Consider the following 21,503-nt stretch of genomic DNA (forward strand, 5'->3'; position numbering starts at 1 on the left):
GATGTTTTATTGTTTGCTTTTCACGTTTCAGTTACGTGCGCGCGCGTGCAGTGGTTATTGCTATTGCCTCACAGTAAGAAAGTCAATGGTTCAACTATTGGCTTGCATGTTCTCCCCGTGTTGGCGTTTCCTCCGGGTACTCTGGTTTCCTCCAACAGTCTAAAAACATGCATTTGAGGTTGAATTGTGACCATCAACTGCCCCCAGGTGTGAATGTGAGTGTGTGCGATTGTCTGTCTCTGTGGTCACCCTGTAATGAACTGGTGACCTATCAAGGATGTATTCTCCCCCGGGAATACATCATATATATATTCACGCGCATACTGCAAGAAACATGTAAAAACCAACAGTACTTTCTGTTAACGTTCAAGCTCAATGATAACATTTAACACAATGTAATACAACAGAGCTGTGGTTTTCATTTGAGTTTAACTTTTTTTTTTAACTGTTTATCTTTTGAAGCTTTCTGTAGAAAAAGCAATGTTTACAATTCTCTAATGTTTCTTGTAAGATAACTGCTAAAATCGTTTTTTGTTATTTAAAGTGTCACACTACGTGAAATAAAAGTCGTGATTTTAATTGTTCTGAATTGTTTGTATTTATGTTGATGAAAAAAAATAAAATGTCTTTTGAGTCTTTGTTGTGAGAAATTGAACTACAACTCCCAGGGTGCGGTTCGCTTTGATAACTTCCTGTATGGTTGTGCTGTCTTCAGAGTAAAAGCTTTTTGACGTTCCGATCATTTCTTTTTCATTACATACCTTTTGTTTTGAATGCTCCTACCGGATGTATTGTAGTTTCTTGCTGAATCATGGCGGCGCTCCTGTGACGGCTCAGGAGCGGCTCTCTGTAATATTTTGAACATTTCGTCGTTTTAAAGCGCCTCACGACCGGCTGTTGTTGCTTTAGTGACGGACACGGAGCTCACAGAGAAAACTCTTGACTTCGGGAGGGTTGGAGATGTGCACACAGACCCGGGCCGCGGCTCTCATGGCCAACATCCCGCAGGCTGACATCGACCCGGCCGGGGTCTTCAAGTACGTCCTGATCCGAGTCCACAGCCGGGAGGAGGGCGACGACTCCGAGGTGGACATAGTCCGAGGATATCGCTGGGCGGAGTACCACGGTGAGTGTGGAGCCACAGGGAGAACATGCAAACTACCTTTGCTGGACTCGAGCCCACGATCCATGACATGCTTGATCACGGGCCTGGTATCATTACGTGGCCCTCAAGGTGTGATGCTTTATTACATTTAAATGGTCAGTTTTCTTCCACGTTATTGGCCATTGATGCACAGACATTTAGCTGTACGTTTTCATCACAGATATCATCTGAGTCACAACAAGCAAAAACCTGAAAGATTCAATCAAAATGTTATGGCACTATTATAAGAATAAATTGGACTGTATATGGTTAGGGTTGGTCCCTATAGGACATCAGCTTTCTTTTTTCTTTTTTGAGCAGCGGTAATGTTATGGACTAGCTGGAACCAGCAGGTGGCGGTAGGGCAACTTCACGGATGCCAACTGCCATTAACCCAAGTGAATAAGAAGGGAAACAGTTATCAGGGACAAAAAAAACTGCTGATAAGAGAGAGAGGGAAACCGTCATAAGGGATGTTGAGAGTGGTGGGAAAATAATGTGGATAGATAGAAACAGTCAATAGAAGTAAAAACTTCCATTAAACCCAAAAGAAGAAGGGTCCGGGTTACCCTAACCAGAATGTGCTTGACACCGCTGCTTTGGATAAAAATGAATCTGTTTTGATATTGAGAAATAGCTGTGGTTGACCAACAAGGTGACCTTTGTCTTTTAATCTACCGTCGTGTTATTCAGGCCTTCTGTCTCTTATTACACCTGGAACATCAGGCTGCCCACTGAGCTTTCACACTTGATTTAAAGATCAGATCTTTTCCTGAGTGGATCTGAAGGACAGGAGAACTTGAGATTTTGTGATGTGTGTCTGAGCTTCTTTCTGCTCGTTTGTACATCAGTCCTGAATTCAGTGATGATCAACTGATGTGCTGTTTTCTGCTGACATCCAGAGCATGTCTTTGCTCCTTTCTATTGTCATTTACTTCTATTACAGTGTGTGGGGAAATGAGATATTTCGTAACGTCTCATCTAACTTCCTCACACACTGCAACAGAATTAGATGACAATAACAAAGTTTAAGAAAGTTTTCTTGTTGTTTTTTGTTTTCTTCCAGATGAATATCAGAGGGACACTATATCTTTAAAAGAAGCTGTTATGTTACGTAATTTCAAGTCAAATCAGCAGATTTTAGAACATTTTCTCCACCGACCCTCATGATTTTATTTCACTGAAAACAAAAACTGTTGCTAAACTTTTTCAGCTTCAATCTTTAGTTTGAAGGAAATGGAGGCTTAAAGACGGGACTTCTCGTGGATACTTTTCCATTAATCATCACTCCTGAATCGTTTATGCATGAGGCTTGGTTTTTCTGTCAGGATATAGGTTTTACTCTGTTGCAGCATTGTCAAACTCATTTTAGTTCAATTTCATCTTGAGTGAGCCAAACTGGTAAACTAGAGCTATAATAAACTTCCAATTTAAACTAAAGTTTTTCTTTGTTGTGGCACAAAGAAAATGTGATGAAAATATTGATATTTTCACAAAATCAAGTAGTTACTCCAAAACATGACTACAGTCTCAGCAAAAAGACAATACAGTGAAATTTTCACGTTTCCAACCTATGTTTCATGTCTTTCTTGCCCATATCTGCTTTATTCTACAAGAACAATAATAAAACTAGTGGAAATAGCAGGTTTTATTATGTGAAGGTGAAGTCTTTCCTTTTAAACAAGATCATTTCTTGAGTCGAACAGACAAGTTGCATTAATAAAAGCACAGCATGATTATCTTCAGTAAATGTTACTTGGACCTTAAGTAATGAGATTACATACTAATCTGATTCAAATCATTCCTTATAACCATTTTCACCAAATGTGTGGAGGGTTTTGATCTCATCAATTCGCTTGTAAACACATTGAGTTGTTTCCCACTGTTGGGATCGTATGTCTCACTCCACTAATGTCACGGTGCAAAGCATCATGGGATTGATCTGCTGAGTGAATGGGATGCACATAAACCTGTATATCAATCTAATCACTTAGTGATGGATTAGGAGAATCTGATCTATCATTAAGAAAGAATTCACCCACATGTTTTGTCTTACAAAATAGTCATTTTAGGTCAAATTCCAGACTTTATCTCCGTTTTAAGATGCTGCTGTTACTGTTTGGATCTAAAGCACAACTCTTCTGGCGCCTGGTCTGATAAGTCCTCAGATGTCATGTAGAACTTTTATAACTGATCACACTTGTTTTATGAATTTGCTTTGTATCTTTTTAACTTTTTAGAAAGTAATTACGGCTCTCATATGTAATCCTTTTCATGATGATTCTCATGCTGGGGAAAGGAACCCCCCGGACCCCCGTAGGGAGGCTCCAGTCTCCACCACTTTGTCATTTTCTTGCAGCTTATGTTTTCCAAAAGTATGTTTTCTTTGAATGTTTTGGCCTCTCTCCTGACTTGCAGCGGATATCTACGATAAAATCTCAGAGCAGCTGGAGAAAGATGGCTACCTGGACTGCGAATGTGTCGGAGGAGGGAGAATCAAACACGAACCCCAGGCCAAGAAGATCCACGTGTACGGATACTCCATGGTGAGACGGATCCTGCTGAGTGCGTTTAGGACGGCGATCTGCAACCTCCATAACCAAAAGAACAATCATATTGTGATTTCTCCATCAAATAAAATTTGTCTGGAGCCGGAAAACACGCTAATTATCTGAAATTAAGAAAAACAAAATAGCATTACATCAAAAAACTGATTGTTTTATGCAGCAAGCGTCGTAGCTCCAAGTCAGATATATTTTTTTCTACTTTTAGCTTCTTTTTTTAGACTCTTTTTTCATGGATTTATTTTTTCACATTAGCCATTTCGCTCTGTGCTTTCAATTTTTAGAGCAGTTTGAGTTATACTAGCAATTTTAGTTTTCCTCCTTTTTTCTTTTGCGATCATTTTTGTTTTCTTTTTTTCCTTATTTCCATTTTTCTTTTTAATTTCCTTTTTAATAATTTTTCTGTTTGTCTTTTTTTATTGCAAAAAAAGCCATATGAGCAATTTTAATCATTTTAGTTTGACCATTCTTACTGTATTTATTCAGGTAGTTATTTAGTTATTTTTAGCAAATCCAACAATTCTGGCTATTTCAGCTGTTCTAACTTATTTAGCTGTTTTTATCCTGGAGATGAGACGAGTTCTGAAGACCAGTCCAGAATACAAATTAAACAAAAATGAAAATTGAATATTTATTTACAAATAATACTCTGCAAGCTTCATGGAGCTTCTACAGGGGAGTTCTGGAGCCACAGGTTGCTGATCTCTGATTTAGGAGAAATCTTGTTGTTGGTTTTTTTTCATAGCACAGCTGAAGGTATTTTACTCCTCCGTTGGCACACTCATGCTTGTTTTTTACCTTCCAGGGATTTGGACGAGCAAACCACTCATTGTCCACGGAGAAACTGAAGGCTCGGTACCCAGACTACGAGGTGACCTGGGCCGATGAAGGATACTGAAATGAACTGAGACAAACCCTCGTTTTTCCCTCTGGATCCCTTTCTTTCCCGGACTGACTTTTGTTTAACCCGTTGTTAATAGGAATAACTTGTCTGAACCCTCATTATCATCCCAACAACTACAAATCAACCTTTTTATATCTAAACATGTTGATTAAAAATACTCGCAACCAAAACAGTGTTTTAAAGTCTGATTCTGTTCCACACACAAGCTGATGTCCGTCCATCTTTGACTGTGGGAGGAAACCGGACAGAAAGGCCTCGGCCGGTATTTGAACCCTTGACCTCGCTGTGAGACGAGAGCACTAACCCAAGCTGATGTGCAATTTGTAATTAAAGTGAAAGTCTGTGTTGATATTTGTCTGCTGTGGCGGTTTTGCAGAAAGTGTTGAAATAGATGAAACTTGGAGCCTCGAATGACTGCAGTTCCTCAGCATGTCGTCTACTTTGTCATTTCTGACAAGCAAGGGCGATAAAAAGAAACGAGTGGAGTCTCACACTGATTTGGGATCTTCTTAAAACACACTTTTGGAATTGAATGTGATTATACGTTTAATGAAAGGACAATTGTGAAAGGAGATCGTTTGCAAAGAGGTTGCATGAGTTTATTTAAGGCTCTGACTTTCACAGAAAGGAGTCCAGCATCTATTACCATCAATGTATTTTTATATGTGATAGATGAAAATATAGAGATTCTGTCACTCGGCAAGAAACTCCTCTGGCGTTCTGCCTTGTTGAAATAGGCAGTGCACTCTTGGATGGCTGTCCACGGGATGCATGAGACTGGAACCCCCTTCCTCTTCTGACAGTTCTTGGAAAAGTCAAAATGTCTACTGTTTGTATTTGAAGACTTTTTGAAGTTTCAGACTTATAAAGACTGTTAATATACAAATCTTTGCAATTTGAAGCTTGAAAATGCTTTTAAATCAGATCGGTTTCCCCAAAAGGTTATACATAGACCGTTAATAATAAATAAATTTAAAAGAAATATATTTATATATATTCTTTTTTAGAAGCTCATGATAGAATTTGAATTGAGTTGTTCTCACTGCATAAGATCAATGACGGTGTCAAACTGGCCAAACACAGTTGAAGTTGTGAAAAGTGTAAAGAAAATTTATCCAAAACGTTGTAGTCTTAATTTCCCCGATGATGGTTCGTGTACGCGCGAGATTTTGGCACCGATTTGACGCCATTGAATTGCTGACGTCATCACCGCACCGGAAGGAAGTCGGTCGCCGGCTGCCTTTATTTGGTTCAAAACAAACCGTGATCCCCAGCTGCTTGTTCAGGGTGAGTGTTTAAATAAACAAAAAACTGCAAGTTTAAATGAAGTTACTATAATGGTGAACTCTTGTTGCACCCGCGGCTGAACGCATCGAGCAGCGGACCAGACAAAAGACGCTTCCACAGGATTTCAAAAGTTAAGATAACATGAGGCTGATCGAACAATGGAGCTCAGTCAGTGTCGGAGAAACACGTGGATTTCCATCATTAACAGGAAGGATTTCACCTCCTCTGGTCACTTTGTTACGGGTACAGCACATTTACATTGAGCTTCGTTGGTGATTCATTCAGTTTGATTAGAACTGATTAGATACATTAAAGTAAATATCCGTGACTGACTGGGAGATTATCTGCCAACAATGTCCCCCTCTAATGAAATAAATTGCTTGTTAACCTCAATAATAAAGCCCGATTTTTTTTTTTTTTTTTTTTTTTTGATGAATAGAAGTCAAGGGCAACACTTATTGAACTGTCTTCACATGCTGCATGCTACAACATTGCCTTTGAACATTATATTTTTCCTCTTAAATACCTGAGCCAATTAATGACATGTTTATAATTAACCAAACTTTTGTAGCATCGTGTGCACATTTTGTCAGCATCTGCTCTGATATGCTGTGATGGAGCGGCTCCATCAGCAACGGGGCAACAAACACGCGCACGCGCTCGCCCGCCCACACTCGCCCGCACTCGCTCGCACTCTGCCCTGCTGTTACGCAGGCAGCGGAGACCCTCGGTCAATGAACGCGCAGTGACACCCGAACGCATACACACACACACACACACATCCTGCGTAGCAGACGCCACACCACGATACACGCCACACTCATTTCCTCATTCCCCTCCGTATTTCGCATGACATCATTCACTGAATTCATCTTTCGTTCCCCACCTGTTAGTATAGTCAGCCAGGGGTGCACACTTGGACTGGCTATGTTTTACCTGCGCATACATTCAAACATCCTCACACACACACACACACAACACTTACCGGTGACATGACGCCTGGTGACAGGCAAGACGGGGGTGGAGTTAACCCCCGGGTTTATAACGAAGCCTGAGCGGGACTTTACGGTCATGTGATCGGTTGGTGTTTGGTTTAAGTATTAATTTTTGTTTATAAAGGGAAGTATGTCGTGACTTTATTTGGAGAATGTTTTTGTTCATTTAAATGGAAAAATGAAGTGTCCTAAAAATAGGATGTTATTATTATTTGTGTTATTAAATTATGATTGGTGCAGAGGACTCAATCACACCCCTGGGAGGGGCATAACGGTATAAGAGCCGTAGGCAAAGCTGCATACGGGAGTCATTACTGGAAGTTGCACTGTAGAGCAACACGACTCGAATAGACCTGTTTTTTTCAAACCACCCAGCTAAAGGAAGAGCTGGGCTCATGGTTATGTTTTTCAGTTCTTATTGTAAATATTTTTTCTCACTGTAAATATCGAGCACCGGCACTGTTTGGGGACAATAAAAGGAAAAAGTCGACTTGCCATTTGGAATTACGGAGGTTGTTCTTTGAACAGGAGCGAACCCCGCCACATATGCTTATTAATCATTGCACTTTACTTCTTCAGGAAAACCGGCAGCACTGTATGATATGACATATCCTGACTGGACGCCGTCACTGAAGTTGCCTTCAGAGTCTGTGACCAAACCTGCTTCCAGAAAGTTGCCGTCTTCTGCAGACTTGCAACCCCACCAGAGGACCAGTGACGGGAGACTTCATCGGGATGAACATATCACTGTGAAAGCCCTCTGAGACTTGTCACAATCATCCATCAAGCTTGGCGAACATTGTACAGAGGAACTTTCTGGAATGGAAGATCCTGACTGTCCTCACTATGTGCAGTCTGTACGGACAACAAGATTGGTACGGTCACAGACTGATGGTTGCAGCACCATTGTGTAGAAAGATTAGAGCAGAATGTCAGCATCACAAGATAGTAAAGTTACAGAGGACCCATTGAGTACCAATGAAAAGATCGATTCTACACTGTTTGCCTTCTTTGGTGTCATTAATATCTGATTTCAAGTTAATCCAGCCATACATTTCTGACAGTAGCTGCATTGCTTGGCTAAGTTTCAGAAATCTGTGATGGTCCTCATAAAGCTGAGGCTCAACTTGCCTCTCCAGAATTTGGCCTATCGATTTAGAGTTCCCACAACAGCAGTGTCACATGCTTTTCTATGTATCATACCTGTAATGTTCCTAAGACTGAAAAAAATTTTTAGGGCCCAAAAGGGAGGAACTTCAACTTTCAATGCCAATGGAGCTTAGCAGACACTTTGTTGTAAAAGTGGTAGAGCAATTACAAGACTTGTTTTTCTGCTTCTTAGTGACTCGGCTGCTCTGTAGATAAGATGTGTTTATTGATGACATTACAAACTTTCCTCTCTTTCCTCTTCCTCACCCTCAGACCTCCAACAGCAACATGTTTGTGATGAAGAGGACGACATCTCTAAGAAGCAGCTCTGGAAGCCAGAGAAGGAACTCCAGTCTGGACCAGGAGGAAGCAGATCCTCCTCACATTAAAGAGGAAGAGGAGGAACCAGAACATTTACAGGGTGAGGAGGAGGAACTACAAACTGTTCAAATTAAAGAGGAAGAGGAGGAACTACAAACTGTTCAAATTAAAGAGGAAGAGGAGGAACTACAAACTGTTCAGATTAAAGAGGAAGAGGAGGAGCCAGATCCTCAGATTAAAGCGGAGGAACCAGAACCTCCTCAGATTAAAGAGGAAGAGGAGGAACCAGAACCCCGACAGATTAAAGAGGAAGAGGAGGAACTAGAACTTCTACAGATTAAAGAGGAAGAGGATGAGCCAGAACCTCCTCGGATTAAAGATGAAGAGGAAATCTACACCTGTGAAGACTCGAAGCAAGATACTGACACGTTTCTTCAAACTGTGACTGATGAGAAAAGTGTCCAGAGTAACTCAGAAACAGACGATGAGGAGCTTCACCTTGGTGACTCTGTGCCGGCTGTGAGTCACAAACGTAAAATAACCTGTGAAGATTCAGAGTCACAAAGAAATGCTGACTTTACATTAAATACTGTAGTTCAGGAAGATCAGGGGAAGTATTGTTGTGAAATATGTCAGAAATATTTGGCATGCAATCAAAGCTTAGTAATGCACAGGAGACTTCACACTGGTGAGAAGCCATATTCTTGTAAACTTTGTGCGAAAAGTTTCAGTCGCATGGATCAATTGACTATCCACATGAGGACTCACACAGGTGAGATGCCGTATCCTTGTAAAGTGTGTGAAAAACGTTTCAATCGCAGTGGTGATCTGACTGTCCATATGAGGTCTCACACAGGTGAGAAGCCGTATCCTTGTAAAGTGTGTGAAAAACGTTTCAATCGCAGTGGTGATCTGAATGTCCATATGAGGTCTCACACAGGTGAGAAGCCGTTTTCTTGTAAATTATGTGTGAAAAGTTTTGCAAAAAGTGGTAAGTTGGCTGTCCACGTGAAGACTCACGCAGGTGAGAAGCCTTATTCTTGTAAAGTATGTGGCGAATCTTTTCGTCGCAATTATGAATTGACTGGTCACATGACGAATCACATAGGCGAGAAGCCGTATTCCTGTGAATCATGTGAGAAAACCTTCAGACAGCCTAGTAATTTGAAGGTCCACATGAGGACTCACACAGGTGAGAAGCCTTATTCTTGTAAAATATGTGGTAAATGTTTCAGTCGCCATAGTAACTTGGCTGTCCACACAAGGTCTCACACAGGTGAGAGGCCTTACTCTTGTAAAACATGTGGAACACGTTTTGGTGACAAAAGTCATTTGAATGTCCACATGAAGATTCACACAGGTGAGAAGCCTCATTCTTGTAAAATATGTGGAAAATGTTTCAGTCACCGTGGTGGTTTTAATACCCACATGAAGATTCACACAGGTGAGAAGCCTTATTCTTGTAAACACTGTGGAAAACGTTTCACTCGTAATTGTGATCTGACTGTCCACACAAGGACTCACGCGCCTGAGAAGTCGTAGTTCCTAAAGACACCTCAAACAGATACAGTACTGTAAAAAAGTATTTGCCCCCTTCTCTCTTTCTCTCATATATATATATATACCGGGCTCAAGGAAAATAGGCAAAATGTATAAAATACTGATGACAAAATGCAGATGTCCATCCATATGGAGGATGTGCAGTCTGTGTGACGTTGCAGCACTACGTACAGCCTCTAACTGGCTATTGTCTGACTTACAGTTTTTCTCAGTCGCTTTGGTACATTTCTCGAATCATCGACTTTTGCAAAACAGTAAGTGCATTTCTTTGAACAATTAGTACAAATAGCAAAACACCATGGATTACTTGCAAACGTCATTCTCTTGGCCAAAATCCTTAGTTCATCTCTCAAAAGTAAATATCTGTCAGTGCCATCAGAATGACAAGTCCTTGTTTCTTTGTATGAATAAGACAGTCAAATTGCTTAGTCATGTTGTCAATATAACTGAACTCTGGAGGGATGTTCTCATGTAAACTATGGCTTAAGTTTTGATGACAGTTATTGTAAATTGAAGGTTACACCGTAACGTATGATTGCAAGAGCCTGGACAAAATTCACATTCACGCTTTTGTTTGTACTGTAATTTGTTGACCGACCACTTCATTGTGATCCAGAAAGGAAAAGACAGCACTGCATAGTACAAAGAAAAAACAAAAGTAAAAATGTAAACATAGCACAATCTCCCCAGGGAAAACTGTGCATGCAGTGCTGGTGGAATTACAGCGCAGTCACCACCTGACGTTCCTCTCTGTTGGGCCACAAATTCTCATCCACGTCACAACAAATATTTTCTCCTGTGATGCAGTGTGGAAAGAATCTTTTAGAGTGTCTTATCCAGCCTCTGCAGGCATCTGCTGTGATATTGTGCCCAGTAATGGGAATATGCCTTAGTACACCATGAATGATACAGTCAATCCCAACATTTGGCTGCACCCTTCAACCATTGTAAGCCCATGATTGAGAACATGGTCTACAAGTGTGGCAAGTCAGGACAGATTTGGAAAAAGAATCTAATGGAAATGTCTAGAAATATTCTTGACATATTATGACAACGTGTTCAACCAATTTGCATGTAAAGACGGATTCTATGAACTAATTCCTAAATGTTGTGGGGGGTGAGACTATTCTACAGAGACCCATTACAATACATTTTGATCAACATGAGATAAGCAATTGATAATCTAGGAAACGGCAGAGAATTGTCCATAATCATTTGCATGGATATACCAAAGCTTTTGCAAGTTGTTCAAAGAAATGAGAAACTGCTTTTTTGATGGGCACAAGTGACACAATGATGTGAAGATTGAACAGATAGTTTTGAGAATTTCAATTCCGATCTGAAAAATGTACCAAAGCGACTGAGAAAAAACAGTAATGAGGCCATACCAATTCTGTTGGAATCACCGTTAACTCTCTGACGTCACTCTCACAAACTCCAGAAAGAAACACTGAGCTGAAGTTTTTAAATACATACTCAAAATGACCGTCTTCCTCTGTATGTGAGGTTTAATTTCCTTTGGCATTTCCTCTTTGTTGTCACTTTTATTTTATTTTAGAATATTTACTAGAAACATTCTTTTGTTATGATTTTGGCCCATACCATTAATTACACTCCAAGTGACCTTAGCATTGTATTTATTTCTGCAACATCTGACCATATTCTTTTTTGTTTTAATCTCAAAAGAAACATAAATCTGTTTTCATATTTCTTTACACCTCTCCTCCTTTTCTCTTGTTGGGCATTTGATAAATTGTCCTTAAATCCTGTTTTTCTTTGTAAAGGCTTTTGCCAAACCTTTGTTAACCATGGTTTGCCTTCATTTTTAGAATTATTGCCATGCTGTTCAATGTCAGTTGTTGAAAATGTGTCGAGAAAGGTGTGATATGATTTTTTTTGTTATCACCAAGAGAAATGTCTTTCCTTGTTTCAAAAGGCCTGCCTTAAATAAATTAAATAATTGCCTCTGGGGTTTTTATTCTCGCCAGTTTGGATGTGTGCCCATTTGTTCTTGAGAGGGCAGGACAGTGGAAATGGGCCGGTGGTCACTCACATCATTCACAAAAACTCCACTATTGCTATGTCCTTCAATTTTATTAATGAAAATGTTGTCAATCAAATTTGTGCAATCCATTGCTATTCTGCTTGGTTTTACAATTAAGGAATAGATACCCAAGAAAACCATCAGATGAAGAAATAATCAAGAAATCCTTTACTTTTGTGTTCAGTAGAGTTCAACAAATCAATAGTAAAATCATCAAAAACTAAAATCAGTTTAGTACTTTTTGTACCATTCAGATATCTTTCTATTAAACGGATCAACTCGTGTACCCATTTCTCTATGGATGTGACTCAATTATTGTATTTTATGTATCTTTCAACTATGGCATTTCGAAATAATTATTTGTGACAAATTGACTGACAAGTTGTCGAATCAAAGTTGGACTCAATTTTCCAGCCCCCAAAGTGACAAATTTGCCATTGAGACAACATTGTTTTCATTTAATTGATGGTTTGATGAAAATGTTGATGACTTGTGACATAAACTAATGATAATAATCAGTTCAGCTGCATTTTAGAGAGGAAATTACGGACAGGGATGCAAAGACTGCTGTAGTGGATCTGATATGAACAAGTGTTTTTTATTCAGCTGTTCAGACTCTGTAATCCCAGTGACGACTGCGTCTCTTTGAGGGGAGTTTTTCTACCTTCAAGCTGGAGAAAATCTACCTTAGTTCAACTATGACCAATGACAGATTAAACAACTGGGGTGTACTACAAATTGAATGTAGGTGGGCACAAGCTTTGATACTTGACGACATCTTAACAAGAACTGGGATACAGATTCCAAATCTTCCAGAGGAGCTCCTTCTCTTTGAATCACACACAGCAGAGAGTTTACTGTCACTTCAGCTGAAATATTATTTTGTTAGTTATTCAACACTGAAACGTTTAATGGGCATCAAACCAGAGAGACAGTAGCACACTCTCATTGCATTCCATGACCCCAGCGGATTGTGAAGGATTGCTCAATTGTTGGTGAGGCTGACTTCAAGGTTCAGCATTACTTTGTTTGTACCCATGGGTAGATTTATTTTTTTTAAGCTGGTGCCCTGTGTCTCGTCCCAATATTTCAATTGTAATTTACAAATTCTGTATTTTATTTTTTTTTATATAAAACAACTAAAACTGTTTGAGTTCCATTAAAGTTAATCTATTGTTCAAACTATTTGAGAAAACACATCTATTCAATCTATTTGTTTCTGATATGTTTTATTCTTTCATTGACGTTCTTTCAAAACTGTCTATCTATCTATCTATCTATCTATCTATCTATCTATCTATCTATCTATCTATCTATCTAAAATAATACCATACCATACCATTGGGTAACATTTAAGAAACATTTCTGTTCAAATATTTACTTGTGTAAAATTGTTGCACAAATCAAGATGGAAACTGTCATTGAAGTTAAAGCATTTCAGTTGAGTTGTGATGACATTTTGTTTTATTTTTAAAAACTATAACGGTGTCTCACGTAGTCTGTGGTTTTGTTAATCAGTTTAAAGTTGAGTCGTGTTGCCATGGTAGTTCATATTTGATTTCGTTTAGTCACTTTAGTTCTCGCGATACTCGCTACAGCCAATCAGGGTGATCACTTGTGTAAACAGGAAGTACTTGTGCTGCGGTATCCGTCTCTGTGGAGGAATGCGGGCGTGTATTGTTCAGTAAAATAATCAGGAGGAACGGATTTAAGTCAGTCCTTTGAATGAAATCACATCTGGTGAGTGAAGAAAGATATTCTATCATATAAGAGTTTATATTCGTGATGTTCAGATGAAGTGACATGAAAGAGTTCATGACTCGATGTTTCATTTTGATTCTGGTGTTTTTGTCCTACAAAACAACAATGAAAGACATATTTGCCTTTCTTTGCTCGAATGTTGCCATATTTACTATGTTCAGACTTATGCGCCATTGAAAAACGAACGCTCTCCAGCAGGTCGGAGATTGGACAAGAAGAAGGAAGTGACGTCATGGCGGGAAAACTCTGGATCACGCATGGGATGCTTCGTTTTAACATTGCTGTGGTGCATTTCTTTTGTTGATTCCCTGTTGTTCTCATCATTTTGGCGGGGGATATCATGCCAGGTCGCTGTGTGGCAGGTTTTTGTTCAAACACTCGGGCAGACGGAGTAAGCCTGCATAAATTTCCAAAAGATGCCGTTAGCCGCCGTCAGTGGACCAGGCAAGTGCAACGAACAAGACTGAAATGGACACCGTCAGACTTTTCCTTGTTGTGTTCAGCCCATTTCGAGGACAGTTGCTTCGATAACGTGCTTCAGATAAAGGAGAGTTTGGGACTGAATGTGTGTCACCGGAAGGTGCTTTTACCATCAGCTGTCCCAACTATTTTTCCACGACCCAGACTGGGACCTGTGACAAGGACTGACGCAGATGGCTATGTGCAAACTAAAACTCAAAAACCCAAGAGAAGTTCGACCGTGCAAAAGCATGCCAAGGTGACAGTAAGTAAATCCAAATCGTATCTGCTAGATATATTAACCCCACAATAATGTAACGGCTTTTCATGTCAAATTTCCAGGCTGCCTAAACAAGGACCGCTAAACATTCATCAGTCATTTTCCCCAAACACCTCTCACTTGTCTTGCAGTTGGTGTATAATCAATTACACCTGATGATAACATACTAGAAGAAGGTCCTGGTCCGCATGTTCATAGTAATTCTGGTACTAGTAGATATATTTGCAGAATTCAGGAAAACTACTTTCATCATGAGTAATATCAGAATGTATGGATTATGTAGCTGACTTCTTTAGGTTTTGATACTGCCAGAGGAGTGTTTTAATCTTTGAATACAAAAATCTATTTCAAGATGCTCAAGGAAGTTCTTCAACAAGTGGAGGCGTTTCCACATCATCCGGCTTCCGAAACTGATACAGTGCCAGCTGACAGCTCTAATTCTGTAAGTGTTGAAAAACTAACATATACATGTATGTAGTCACAATGGAGATATAATTAATTTGTTAATAACAACTCATCACAATACAAAATCGTATTGTTGCTCAGTTGATGGTCAAGATACGTCACAAATCTGTACAGTCTCTCAAGATTTAACTCATACTCCTCTTCATCAAATCAAATCAAACTTTATTTTTATAGCACTTTTCATACACTTATGTAGCACAAAGTGCTTTACATGCTTTAAAAAACAAACACAAAGATATGACCTCCCCTCAATACACACACACAACACCACCACCAACCCCCACTGTCCGTAGCAAAATTTAAAAACAGATGTAAAAGAAACAATCGGATTCCTGATGTCCGCCATGGCCTAATATCTTATCTGTGGTGAAAATTTCGACAAAATCCGTTCAGTAGTTTTAACGAAATTTTGCTATAAGACAGACTGCTTTTAAAAACACCAACAGTCTTTGAGGCCCTCTGGCAGGCTGTTACACAAACGTGGGCCGTAGTGGCAGAGCGAGGCCTCACCATAGTATGGATGGGCCCGATCCGATCCAATATCGGTATCGGGTTCCCATACCAACGTAATTCACAGATTGGAAATTTCCAATCCAACCTGCAGCAACACAGCAAAGTGCAATGTTTGCAAAGCCAGCTCGCCGAGGAGAACGGCTCTGACCGCGGCATCAAAACAATGAACAGCAGCTCCTCCAGGCTGTAGCAGGTGATTCACACCTCTGTGAAGCTGCGTCCTACGCCACACAAAACTCCCTGAAAATAATCCCAATCATTTGTGTTGTGTTAGAGCTGGAAGCACTGCTAATCCCCAGGGATTTATAAAGTGATTCTGAGGTTTTAAAGATAAAACAAGTTTATTATGAAATGATGACGTCACACAGACCCCCACAATGTCCAAATTGAACAAAAATAGTTTGCACTGCTTCTTTTTCTCACCTTATACTAACTTCAAGTTGCCTTATAAGAGAATACATGCATACATTCGTACATTTCATACTTGCCTGTAGAGAGGAGTTTTTACAGCCTCATACAAAATCAACAATAATGATAATAATAATAATAATATTAAAGCAACCAGAGCTCTGGTATCGGAATAGTATCGGTATCGGCAGATGTCCACAATCGGGTATCATGATCGGATCACGAGTGAAAAAATGTGTATCGGTGCATCCCAATGCCATAGGTCCTGATCCTGACACTAGGAACCCTTAACAAGCCGGTAACTAGGACCTCAGTGACCACGAGGGCTCATATTGTAAAAGCAGTTCTGAAAGATAAGAAGGCCCAAGACCATTAAGGCATTTATAAACTAATAATAAAGCCTTAAAATCAATCCTGAAACTCCTGTCTTCTGGCCTTCGTCAGCCCTTGTGCTGCTGACTTCTAGAGGAGTTAAAAGCTGCTGATAGTTTTCTTGGTAAGACCAGAAAGCAGGGCATTACAATAATTCTAAGTGGCTGGCGATAAAAGCATTGGGTCTAAAAGGCAAGTTGTGGGGTTAACTAGCTTTTTCGTCCTAGATGACTGTTTCCCATCTTCTTCATTTGGGTTCAAAGACAGTTGGCATCTGTGAAGTTGCAATACCGTCGTGTTGCGGTTCCTGCTAGTCCATACCATTCCCACTGCTCACAGCAATACAATGCAAATCAGTAAGAGCTGTGGTCGAGTCTTTCTGTCCAGGGTGACTAGTTGATACTCATGTTTCTATAATGACACGGAGAGTGTCATTTTTCCAGTTTCTCTGGGGTTTTGTCAAATCATCTTTGCTTTCCTGCACTGCTTCCCATTTAATGTAGCTCTGACGCGGCTTACTCAACATTTGGCCTTGTTTGTTGACATTTTCCCTAAACATGTGTGATCACATGTGACATTCTCCCAAATACTCCTCATTGCACGGTAATTATATTCTCACTGCATCTAAACAATCTTCAATGATAATGTTACAAATTGTTAGAATTGTTATTACAGTTCCATCAGCTCATATTTAAATATAATTAATGTGTTTTTAGGAGACCTAGATTGTTTTCTGACATTACCAGTGGAAATAAAGTGTTGATGGTCTCGCTGTGTCCACTGGGTATTTAGCTCCAATTCGGACAGCATGCCACCTTACCATAATAAACTGAAGTCAATAAAAGTCCAAAAATCCAACCATTCAACTACCCCAAGCTGTCTTGTTTGGACATGTTATCAAGGGTGTTTCACAAACCTTATTCCAGGGTGTACATAATATACATACCATAGTGAGAGGCATCCCAGGAATAACTTTACAAATATTCACGTACAATAAGTGAAAGCAGGTTGAGCATTGGGTTTAATAAAGAGTTGTGACAGCAGGTAAAAAATATTGTACAATTTTTTTCAGATTTAAATAAACCTTGTGGAGCATGTTACAGGTAATGATGCTCTCGTTCATGGTACATGTGAAGGTAAAAACCAAACAACGGAAGCTTGAATCAATGAAGACAAGATTTTTACTTTCTCTGTAAATTACCTTAAAGCTAACTTTTTGTATCGACTCAGGTGTAAACTAATATAGAGGAAGTAAATATGTATACTGGTCATATGAGAGGCGGTGCTTTTAAAGATACATGCTTGTTTATTGTCACCTGGGATTCTCGCATATCCAGTCTCCCTAAAATTGTCTTAGAATTAATTCTTAAAATTTATAAGAATTTTTTTTTTATATAGAACTCCTTCTGACCCCTTTTCATACTAAATCCTCCCGTGAGAGTACATGTGAGATTATGGCGGGTACAGATGTTAGGCGCCATGTCAATCATGGATACTGTAATTCAGCACCCATTGATTGGCTGCAGGAACTGTAGGAGTTCAATTAGAGCAATTGCAAGACTTGTTTAACCTCAAAGAATAAACTCTAATGTCTTTCGAGCCTTGTCGATTATTAACAACTTTGATCGTTAATATAAGATTATTAAATCCCTCATGAGGTAGGAGTTGGAGTTCAAATAGAGCAATTACAAACTTTCCTCTTCATCACCCCCAGACATCCAACAGCAACATGTTTGTGATGAAGATGATGTCGTCTCTGAAGAGCAGCTCTAGACGCCAGAGAAGGAACTCCAGTCTGGACCAGAAGGAACCAGATCCTCCTCAAATTAAAGAAGAAGAGGAGGAATCAGATCATCTACAGAGTAAAGAGGAAAAGGAGGAACTACAAACTGTTCAGATTAAAGAGGAAGACGAGGAACCAGATTGTCCTCAGATTAAAGAGGGAAAACCAGGACCTCCTCAGATTAAAGAGGAAGAGGAGTTACCAGATTTTCCTCAGATTAAAGAGGAAGAACCAGGACCTCCTCAGATTAAAGAGGAAGAGGAGGTACCAGATTTTCCTCAGATTAAAGAGGAAGAGGAGGAACCAGATCATCTTCAGATTAAATAGGAAGATGGGGTACCAGAATGTATACAGATTATAGAGGAAGAGGTGGAGCCAGGGCCTCCTCAGATTAAAGAGGAAGAGCCAGAACCTCCCCACATGGAAGAGCAAGAGGAAATGTTTCTTCAAACTGTGACTGATGAGAAAAGTGTCCAGAGTAACTCAAAACCAGACGATGAAGAGCTTCACCTTGGTGACTCTGTGCCGGCTGTGAGTCACAAACGTAAAAGAACCTGTGAAGATTCAGGGTCACAAAGAAATGCTGACTTTACATTAAATACTGTAGTTCAGGAAGATCAGTCATAAAGCTTGCAGAAACACACATAGTTTAATAAGCCACGGGAAAATTCACGCAGGTGAGAAGCCGTATTCCTGTGAAACATGTGGAAAATGTTTCAGACAACCCAGTAATTTGGCCATCCACATAAGGATTCACACAAGTGAGAAGCCTTATTCTTGTAAAACATGTGGGAAAGATTTCAGTTGCAATTGTGGTTCGACTGATCACTTGAAGACTCACATGGATGAAAGGCCGTTTTCTTGTGAAACTTGTGGGAGATGCTTCCGTCTCCCTAGTAATTTGGTTATCCACATCAGGACTCACACAGTTGAGAAATCACAGGTTTGAAAGACATGAAACATTGCTATCAAAGCGCATGTTGTCGGGTAACCACTTTAATTTTCTTCAGTTTATGTCAACTGTGGTAGCAGGACAATGAGTCATGGACTTTGAAGCACCTTGCTTTGAGTTTATCATCATATTCAAGTTTTAAATTCTTGATGGAATTATTCTTTTTTTCTCGATGAGGGCAATTGTAAAAAATAAATAAAATAAAGTTTGCTTTTGTTTGGTTATTACAGATAGTTTCCAATGTATTTTCACTGTGTTTCAACTGCTGTTTGCTAACATTAATATTTGAAAATATCTTAAATCATCCTTTCAATGGCTTGTGAGAACTAAAATAATATCGTACCATAGGATAAGGGTACAGAACGTCTGGATTACAAATATTCACTTGTGTAAAATTTCTGCTCAAAGCAAGATAAAACTGTTTTGGAACTCAGTTGAGTTGTGGTGATATTCATTAACTTAGTTTTTTAGACTATAATTGTGTGTCACCTAGTTAATAGTTTCCAGTTTTAGTTGAGTCGTGTTGCGACAGTAATTCATGTTTTATCTTGTTGCTATGGTCATACGTTTCTTATTTTGGTGCTGTGGTAAATCACGTTTTATTATATTTTATCTTGTTGCCATGGTAATTTATGTTAGAGCTCAGTTTGTCTCGTTTTTTGTCGTGATAATAGTCACGGCCAATCAGGGTGATCACGTGCGTAAACAGGAAGTATTAGTGCCTCCGCATAGGGACATGTGTGTCTTAGGAGGAACGACGGTGTTCATTGTTAAGTGAAACAATCACGGGGAGCGGATTGAAGTCAGTCCAGTGAAAGTATGTCGTATCCTCTTGATTGAAATCACACCTGGTGAGTGAAGAAAGTCATTTTTATCGTATAAGTGTTCATGCTCGTGATGTCCAGATGAAGCGACCTGAAGCAAAAATGTATCGAAGGATCATTCCCACTCCGTGGACACGTGAAAAAAAAATTTCAAGGAAAAAATGAAAACTTTCATGACATCTTTCAAACCACAGCGGTGCTCGGAGTTACTGAAAACTTTCTGAAACCGTTTCTAAAGTGGAACTTTGAATCAACTTCGGTAAAACAACGACGATACTGCGCATGCGCGCGTCAGTCGCAGTAGTATAGTTGTGCTCATACAGGAGAAGGATTCATTCATTACAATGAGTTTTTACTGTTCACTCTGTAATTTAACTGCGCTTCTGCAATGCAGTGGGCATTTACTTCACCATCATCTGGATCACTTGTGGAAACAGTTTTTTCACCTGTTCGTGTTGATCAAATGAAGATCAACACCAACAGGTGGTGTAGTTAGTTTGGTCCAACTCACGTAGTATTATGTTTCTATAACGGGGAAGTGTCACCTTTCCATGGCTTCTAATGAAGCTTCCTTTTGTTTTTTCTGCACAGTTTTGTCAAATCATCTTTGCTTTCCTGCACTGCTTCCCATTTAATGTAGCTGTGACGTGGTTTTGCTCCACATTTGGCCTCGTTTGTTGACAATTTTCCTAAACATGTGATCACATGTGACATTCTCCCAAATACTCCTCGATGCACAGTAATGATATTCTTACTGTATTGAAATAATCTTCAATGATGTTACAAATTGTAAGAATTTTTGTTACAGTTCCACAAGCTCATATTTAAATACAATGAATCTGTTCTTTTATAATATCTAGAGTGTTTTTTGACATTCCCATTGAAAATAAAAGGAGTTGATGGTCTTGCTGTGTCCACTGGGTATTTAGCTCCAATTCGCACAGCATGCCACCTTACCACAATAAAATGAAAGTCAACGAGGAACAGTCGCCTCTGCCTGTAAAGTCCAGAAATCCAACTATTCAACTACCCCAAGCTGTCTTGTTTGCACGCTTGTCTCAAGTGTTATCAAGAGTGTTTCAGATAATGAAACGCATTTTAGAGTAAGGAGGAACTGTAACTGCTGCCCACCTCACAACTACCCCCACAGATAGAAGCAAGCAGAATTAAAGCCCAAGATGCACATATAAGGTGTTTCACAAAATGCATTCTAAAGCGCACATGATATACATACCACAGTGAGAGGCCTACCAGAATAACTTCAGAAATGGTCATGTAAAATAAGTGAAATCTGATGGGTTTAATAAAGTGCTGTAGATTTAATTTCAGCCAAAAATAAACCTTGTAGAGCATCTCACAGATGATGCTGCTCTCTGGCTACAGGTACAAGTGAAGGTAAAAGCCAAACAAGAGAAGGTTCCCTGAGCTGGAATTAGAAAGAGACACCTCAAAGCTAACTCTTTGTGTCGACTCAACTGTAAACAAATAAAATATAGGCTGCAAAAATGTGTTCTGGGGCCTCAGCTATAAAGGTTGCTTTTGCACTAAACAGGTCCTGAAAGATGCGTACGCCACTTCCCACGCATACTTTGTGATCGAAAAAAATAAACTTTGCGGGAGAATGAACGTAGTCGTACGCCAACGTTGGACCTTGTGGAGACAAGGAAAACTGGTGGTTTAGATGGTGAGGTGTAGAATTGAAGCCAGAGTCATCTCGT

At 39.6% G+C, this 21,503-nt stretch overlaps 1 protein-coding gene and 1 long non-coding RNA gene across 2 annotated transcripts; both read left to right on the forward strand.

Annotated features, from left to right (window-relative positions):
- Positions 1-790: 790 nt before the first annotated feature.
- On the forward strand, positions 791-5,495 carry phpt1 (phosphohistidine phosphatase 1). The gene is made up of 3 exons (XM_080477415.1): positions 791-1,126; positions 3,563-3,690; positions 4,514-5,495. Exons 1-3 carry the CDS (start codon positions 961-963, stop codon positions 4,604-4,606), a joined length of 387 nt encoding a protein of 128 aa, XP_080333541.1. The 5' UTR covers positions 791-960; the 3' UTR covers positions 4,607-5,495.
- An 8,083-nt stretch (positions 5,496-13,578) lies between these two features.
- LOC308117949 lies at positions 13,579-19,393 on the forward strand. The gene is made up of 4 exons (XR_013935854.1): positions 13,579-13,708; positions 13,925-14,453; positions 14,821-14,910; positions 17,941-19,393. It is a non-coding gene; the product is annotated as an uncharacterized lncRNA (long non-coding RNA).
- The last annotated feature ends 2,110 nt before the right edge of the window (positions 19,394-21,503 follow it).

This window comes from Lipophrys pholis (genome assembly GCF_963383615.2).
Source record: "Lipophrys pholis genome assembly, chromosome: 12".
NCBI lineage: Eukaryota > Metazoa > Chordata > Actinopteri > Blenniiformes > Blenniidae > Lipophrys > Lipophrys pholis.

Bases quoted from the DNA above. Each gene is read 5' to 3' on its own strand.
- phpt1 (XM_080477415.1), top strand. From the start codon at position 961: ATGTGCACACAGACCCGGGCCGCGGCTCTCATGGCCAACATCCCGCAG. The intron at 1,127-3,562 runs GTGAGTGTGGAG...CCTGACTTGCAG, and splicing joins TCGCTGGGCGGAGTACCACG to CGGATATCTACGATAAAATC. The intron at 3,691-4,513 runs GTGAGACGGATC...TTTACCTTCCAG, and splicing joins ACGTGTACGGATACTCCATG to GGATTTGGACGAGCAAACCA.